General features: G+C 37.0%; 1 protein-coding gene across 1 annotated transcript; it reads right to left on the bottom strand.

Moving 5' to 3' along the window:
* Positions 1 to 959: 959 nt before the first annotated feature.
* LOC135937322 (chymotrypsin-like elastase family member 2A) lies at positions 960 to 6,372 on the bottom strand. The gene is made up of 6 exons (XM_065480473.1): positions 6,140 to 6,372; positions 4,850 to 4,977; positions 4,261 to 4,367; positions 4,077 to 4,198; positions 2,480 to 2,769; positions 960 to 1,500 (listed from the first exon to the last, which is right to left on the bottom strand). Exons 1-6 carry the CDS (start codon positions 6,213 to 6,215, stop codon positions 1,306 to 1,308), a joined length of 918 nt encoding a protein of 305 aa, XP_065336545.1. The 5' UTR covers positions 6,216 to 6,372; the 3' UTR covers positions 960 to 1,305.
* Between the last annotated feature and the right edge of the window lie 1,250 nt (positions 6,373 to 7,622).

Raw genomic sequence — 7,622 nt, 5'->3', positions numbered from 1 at the left:
TAATAGCTAGCTAATATCTTACCTCCAGAACTACATCATTTTGATTAAAGGTAAAAAATTTAACATTTAAAAAACTATTAGAAGTTTAAATCATACGCCGATTGATCAATCGCTACAGCAAAGCCTACAAAAGAACAAATCACTCTCATGAGAGCAGTTCAAAAATTACAGCAAACCATCAGAATCGCTCCCAGACTCTTTGTAGTCTTCTTCAGAATTGCCATATTGATACTCTTGTGTAAACGTTTTTCCAGACAGCTAAAAATTACTCATTAGGTGAATGTTTTTGGGATTTATTCCTATTAAATAATAAAAATAAATTATTTTCAGGTGGTTTTATCTTTAAACTACTTGTAATTGTAACTCATCTTCTGAATATTATATTGCGATCAAAATTTCCTATCTAGCGGATGTTTAATGAAAAATGATCGAATTCATTTGTATATATATTTTCGATTTTGAAGCCTATGATTCATTTTAGTTAATTTAGCGCCTGTTGAAGTGGCAATGGTTCAGTGCAAAATATTTAATTTTTCTTACCGCTATCAGCACGGTGAAAATCCAGACGGCTGCATGATGGTGTCGCATGTTAAATGCAGCGTGCATTGCACGCTATTAACATGCAATAATTGTCCCACGGAGCGACACTCTGCACTTTCATCAGTCGGTAGCCAAAACTCGGAAAAATATGCCAGCGTACTGTGCTTCCGTCGGCATCAAGCGTCAAGGTTGCTTTGACAATTAAAAGCGGAAAATCTGCCATGTTGGGACGCCGTGATGGCTCTCCCGCATTGTATAGCATATGGACCAAGAATATTCGTTGGGTCCCTACGTCACTGTCGACAGGAAATACATCAGTGTGAAGCATCCTCAAAGAGAGATTCATATACTAATGTTTCGTATGTGTTTCCCAACATGTAAACTATTCACTTTATTCCAAGTTTCACATCCCTATCGTAATATTATTAAAATTTTAAAGTAACTAGTGTACTTTCAATTAACATTTATTCACTAAATAAATACAGTTTTTATTATACCGCAAAACATTTGTAAAGGCTTCGTTACGTAACCTCAGCAGCTGACTAGAAATAATTAGAGTCCTCTATATAAGGATTCTCGAATAATATTGAGATTGATCGAGCAGAAAATACATAGAAATATAGACCCTGGAATTTTAACGCATTGCAAAATTAAGTGATTGGAAAACTCATTTTCACACTACGCGCCAATAGGGCTATATCCAGAGTTCGATCACGCTTGTCATTATTTTCATATCACTATTGTAAACAAACACTTTTTTATAAACTACAAATAATTTCCGTTTTTCTCAGCGCTTTCGTGCCTCTTGATTTGTACTTTGATCCATGGCAAATAGTATGCGAGTCGTGTGTACACGTCAGGGTAGCCAGGACGGCCGCAACCTGAACCAAAAGCGGTGATCCCAGCCAGGTACCATCTGCCATCCGCCATGTTGCATTGCAAGGGTCCGCCAGAGTCACCCTAAAATTCCAATAATTATTATTATTTCCGATTGTTTGTCATATATTAAAAGATCGGGGCCAGGAATGCGTGTTTTAATTTTAATTTTTCTGATATGTGCAATGAATTAATGCTGAAATCAGCAAAAATATTGGAATTTTGAGAAATTTAAACCAATGTTTAAAGTAATCTATTTTGCTGCACAAAAAACTAACTTTCCCAGGAATCAACTAAAATAAAATTTTTTGCCGAAATGTTGCAATATTTTACCAGATATTTGACAAAATATTATTTCAAAATATTTTTACTGAAATCCCCTCTCAAATTCAATTTTTAATCGGATCAAATTATCCCCATTATCAATAGGACATACTTCAACATTTGACCAACTTTTTTTACAGATTATAAATTTTTTTAGCTATATGTTATTTGAATTCCTGTTTGTTGAGCGCATTGAAAAAGCAGAAATTCGTTCAATTTTAAATCAGTGCATGAGTGGTTATTATTCCAAAACATAATTATATAGAGTTGGACTCTTATTTTTTTCTTGTTCAGAAACTCTTAGTTACTAAATGGAGTCCTAGTCCGGTAAAATGCGTTGAAAACACTTTGAATACGTCCATGCAACCCTATGAATAAAACAGAAAGTCCTAAAATATATGAAAGATGTGATTTATAGAACCAGGAAATCGTGTACTAGCACTGACAGCCAGAGTGTAATTCATTAAAAAAATGTGTACACCCCTCTAGTTTTTACTCTAAGGTTAGTGAAAATAATTATTTTTCGCATTTTTTAAACAGGAAAATGCTGGTTAAAACACGCAATTCAAGATAATAAACAACAAAATAACAAACAAAGAAATTTTCGGCCACGATTCTCGCATTGATGGAAACCATTTTTTTAACCTAGCAAACTGTCACAATTAATGTATCATTAAAAATACAAAGGATTTGGGGGAAAAACTGAAAATACTGTATTTCTTTGAATGAGCTCGCTTACCAAGCAGGTTCCCGACGTCAACAGCCCCTTTCCCGCTGCGCAAAGATGACCCGCATTCAGAGTGATATTGTAAGCTGAGAGGTAGCGGTTGCGGCAGACGCTGCTTGAGACCACGCTCAGGTGGACGTGAGCCCTGGGACCAGGGGTACCCATCCGTCTGGTCAAGCTGGTGGGCGCGGCGGAGGTGGTGCTCCAGCCACTGGCCACGCAGCGGATGCCCTGGAAACCCTGGCCACTCTTTGGCAAGCACACCGGCACATACGGAGCGGGGTTGGAAAGTTGCACCAAAGCTGAAATTTTGCGGAGATAATTTTTTTCAAATCCGTCCAGTTAAGTAAAAGCCTTAAGTTTTACAAATATATATTTTGACTTTGTAAATAATTTGAGCTTTAAACTTTTTTTACAAAACGTCATTTTTTGCATATATTATGTCGCATGAAATAAAAATCTCAATCAGAAAAAGAGTCACTGAATTATTTATTACTTGTATTGTCCTGAGTATGAAATTTGAATTAATTTGCTTTATAATTTAGAAATCAGCCAACGAACAGACTCGCATGAATAACTTTCATCTAATTCTTGTAATAAATTCGTACAAATAAAATGTAGATCACTTTCGCTAGCACAATGGAATGAGAGGAGAATCAATTTGCAATTCATTTATACGGTATATTGTCAACCGCAAAAACATTCTTGAAGTTTGCTGGGATTTGGGTCAACGTTTTAATAAGTGACCGCGAAAGTAGTTGCATTTAGAGAGTTTGTGAAATAATAACTAAAAAATGATGCTGAAATGAATTTGATACATTTACGCGGGCGATTGGAAGACAGATCACCAGTTTAGACTCATTAATTGCTATTCTATAAATAAATAAATTACTGGCTGAGAAATTTTATGTATTTCAAAACACGCTACAAAAAGGAGATTCTCTAGTTAACCAGGTGGGTCCTCGACTCATGCGACCGCGCGAATAAGTCAAAATAGCTTAGAGAAAGTGTTTGATGGCGCGTATAATAGGATTTTGCTGAAGAGCTACGCGACGGAAAGAAATGAAGAAAGTGTTTCGATATTTAATTGCCGAAAAGCACGACTTTTTAGAGGTGAGTCATCATTCAGCATTTTTTATGCATTCCGCGAGTTATTCAAAGGTGAACCACTTCACGGAGATTTGCACGCGACTCACGTACGCTCGCTCAAATGCAGATTGACTGCGCACTGACAAACGGCTTTTCGCTTTCTTTCTTCCTCGCGGACGCAAAACAATTATTGGTCCATGCGCCGAGCAAAACAAACAGCCGCACTAGTTGTCTCGACTTTTTGCCGATCGGCACTTTAATTGAGTGCACTCTCGCGAGATGCGGTTTGCGGATAATTGTGGAGCGTTCAATTTCATCTCTGATTTAGAAAAGCTTGTTCTCGCAGCACACTCTGCTATTAAATCTGAATTCATTGAAGCTGAATAATAACTATATAGCTGGGCTTTGAATTTTTCAACCTTAGCAATGCTCCCGATATGAAATGCACTGCTCTCTCACGATCTTTTCGCTGTCCAACGGCACTCGGGCTATTAATTATATGCATGTGTATATTACGCACCAATGTCGTGGTTGTAGCCGGCGAACATCTCGTGGATAACGATCTCCTTGATTGCGAACCTCTTCAACTCGGGACCGAATTGGACGCTCCACAGATGCGAAATGGGCAGAGCGTACTTTTCGCTGAAGTGTGCCACAAACATGTAGATGAGTTTCAGTACATTTGGGACTTTACGAGAGCTTACTTCTTGATGCAGTGTGCGGCCGTGACAACCCAGCTTTGGTGGATTAAAACTCCGCCGCAAATGTGGCCGACGTAACCCATCCCCGGGTGTAAAAGTTGGAGTGAGACCTGCATCGCATTTAGTTACAAGGTTTGAAACTGCCACAAATCATAGAACTCCTTCTAACATGGAGTATATAATATGCCTCTATATAAAATTATGCTGAATATTTTTGATGTGATAAATGAACTCAAAAAGTCTATCAATGCGTTACAATCTTCAATCAACTTGACAATTTTGATTACAGATAATCTTATTTGTTGTAGATATTATCGTATTATTCGAAAACTGTTGAAAGAATTCAATTGATTTAAAAATATATTTTATAGCAAGTGTGGTGACTCGAAGTAAAATTAAACGAAACAAGTGGTAAAAAATTATTGCTCATCGCACTTAAGATTTTTTTAAATATTTCCTATTCCGATGAACCTTTAGCAGCAGTTTTTATTTTTACTTTTATTATATTACAATCATGTTTATTAACAAATCGCTACGGAAACTTTTTTATTTGAAATTTGTATATGTATATGAAGCAAGAACTTTAACATACCATCCAAGGTGATGAACCTTCAGGACTAGGGATGCCACCGACCACCCTGCTAACTCCTGATTGCCGCAACCTTCCCTGTCGGTGGTTGGAAAAAACTGTAGTCGTGCCGCATTGCTGTAGCAGATCATCTGGCAGAAGAGATAAAATCATTTGATGCATTACACCAGCAGTCGATGCAAAGAGACCTAAATTATAGGAAAGCGAGCATAATCCAATCATTGAAAAAGCGAGAGAGAGAAGCGACTCGAGGCGACGAGAAGAATCAGTCCGATTTTTCATGGAATTCGAGCTCGTGCACACGTTTTTTTGTCTCAGCAGACTCCCGGCGAATGAAAGAAATGTCATTTGTGCAAAGGGAAAAAGGAGTAATTTAGTTTGCTTCTCTCGACGGCAGACACTATTGATTGGATTCTGGACCTCAGCCGAGTAATTAGATTTAGCTCTCTTGACACAAAGGAGAAAACGCTGTCGGCGCTTTTATCTCTAGGCTCTTTTCTTGCCAAGCATTTTGACAAATACATTGTTATCACATCTGACAAATCAATCATGCTATAGTTAACTTTCGATGCTCATTCACGTGTCATTATAAACTTGAAGCGAATTCTAAATTTAAACTTTTGATTTTAAAGAAATAATGCATGGAATTCTGTGATTAGGTTTCAAATTGATGGTGTTAATGACAAGAAATACTATCATATAGCGCTTGGAATGAGTTTAGAGTCAAATATCATTTTAAGTTTTTTCACGCGCAAAACTTTTCAACTTTTTATATAATTCAAAAAAGTCTTGCAGCTATATACTGTTCACAACACGAGCGTGCGGTATTATTTTTTACAATTTTTTTTCTTATGAGCCTTGCATTCGTTGTTTATTTTGCCTTCCATAGTATGGAAGTAGCAATTGTAAATACAGTAAATAATTAACTTTATTATTAATGTTTAATAATGGTTTATAATTAATAACTTTATTTTATAATAACTGCATTATATGAAGTTTTCTTATAGTAAAATTTTTCAATAAACTTTCCTGATACACGACATATCAATATTTTTTCAATGCTATTTTAAAGTTAACATTTTTCAATTGTAAAAATTTGACTGCATTATTTAATATATTTTATACTAAACTTTCGAAAGAAAAATATATTAACTAACTGCTTTGCTCTCATTACAAGATAATCTTCACTTCTTCTCCATTTAGAAGTATTGTTAATGTTATTTATAAACAACATAAACAATAATAATGAATAAATTGGATAATCGTCTAGCTAAAGTAAGAATGATATGTCACCTTGAAAGGCCAGTGTGAGCGCCGGTGTCTGTAGTAAGACGGCGGCAAGCGCGAGGAGCATCGACCGACTGGACATGCCGGACGAAGGAGGTGTCACTCCGGCTGGCGGCAGGTGTGCTTGAGGTGTAGCCGCCGCGAAGGCCGTCAGGTAAATAAACGGAAAGCAAGAGCGCGCTCTCAGCGAGCCCAACCGCGTTCAGGGAGACACTGCTGACTGAACCACTAACCTACATCTGTATTCCCTCGGCGCCTGCTGGACAAGCCAACCTTTCTTGACGCGGCTAATTCGCCGCCAGAGCTGACTTAAGCGTGTACAATACCAACTAATAATAGAGCTACTTTCACTGTCGAACGCTCGCGTGCTCTGCTGCCTCTTCGATTTGCATTATTAGCATCGTTTTCTTTGTGTATGTGTATCAATCATCGTGATTTTTTTTTTTTGCGATATGTTGTTGTTGGCGGTTAGCCAGGGAGCAATCAACGCCGGCGCATCTCGCCATCGCTGGCAGCGAAAGTACGAAAAGTAAAATTAAGTCGGTGAAATGCGCACAATAGAGAATGCAGTGCAGTGAAAATAAGAGTCGCGGTTTGTATGTGTGTAAAAAATGGACGCGCAGGAAAGGTGCAAATGAGGGAAATTGCTTGATCGTTGCATTTAATTGCGAGAGGGGATTTCTCACAAGCATGTTCTGTATCATATCTGCCTTGAAAGGGAAGTCGTGCTTTTAAGTAAAAGTGGAAGAGCATCTTGATAAATACGTTCAAACTTAATTCTATTTCCACTTTAGATCTCCGCATTGCCGATTAACTGTATATACTTAAAGTGCGCTATGATAAAAAAATAAAATATATATCTAACAATTTTGCGCATTGTATCAATATGAGCTGCTTGAAAATGCGCCTCTGCCTTGGAACCGTACAGGCATTACAGGCTAGATTGAATGAGGGGTCATATAATTTCATCCATGCCTAAACTTTAAAAGTCAATTTATTTCTTTTTTAACTTAATGGATATTTTAATAAAAAAATTACCTCTATCCTAATTGATTTTAGTTAAAAATTTTATCAGCTCCCTTTTTCCTACTATGCATAAAATTACAATATTTTTTTTATCGTTGTTTAAAAAGAGTTGAATTCAGGTCACAACGTAGAGCTCATATAAGACCTCTCAACAAGAAATAATAACATTTTTAACGTACACTGTACTGCCTAAAGAATTCGCATCCAATTAGCATTCACATCATTCCCTACATTTCAATGTGCACGTCCGCCAGCTATGTATAGAGATATCTTAGCACATGCTCACGAAATGAGATCTATTTTCAGCACGCACAATTTCTAAAATGATGCGTTGCACTAATTGGAAGCCTTTTGTCTCCAAAGTGTGCATCGTGTGTCATTCAAAATATATAATATCATTATAAAGTGCGTTCTGTGTTGTAGGTTCGCAATCTGAAAGCTCAAGTAGCCAATTAAACAAATG

The sequence above is a fragment of the Cloeon dipterum genome, chromosome 2 (assembly GCF_949628265.1).
Source record: "Cloeon dipterum chromosome 2, ieCloDipt1.1, whole genome shotgun sequence".
Taxonomy (NCBI): Eukaryota; Metazoa; Arthropoda; class Insecta; order Ephemeroptera; family Baetidae; genus Cloeon; species Cloeon dipterum.
This window is presented reverse-complemented; position numbering and strand designations above follow the sequence as displayed.

Excerpts from the sequence above, each read along its gene's own strand:
- LOC135937322 (XM_065480473.1), bottom strand. The coding sequence starts at position 6,215 with ATGTCCAGTCGGTCGATGCTCCTCGCGCTTGCCGCCGTCTTACTACAG. Across the intron at positions 4,199-4,260 it reads GCCGCACACTGCATCAAGAA|CGAAAAGTACGCTCTGCCCA; the intron begins GTAAGCTCTCGT and ends GGCACACTTCAG. Across the intron at positions 2,770-4,076 it reads CGGCTACAACCACGACATTG|CTTTGGTGCAACTTTCCAAC; the intron begins GTGCGTAATATA and ends GCAAAATTTCAG.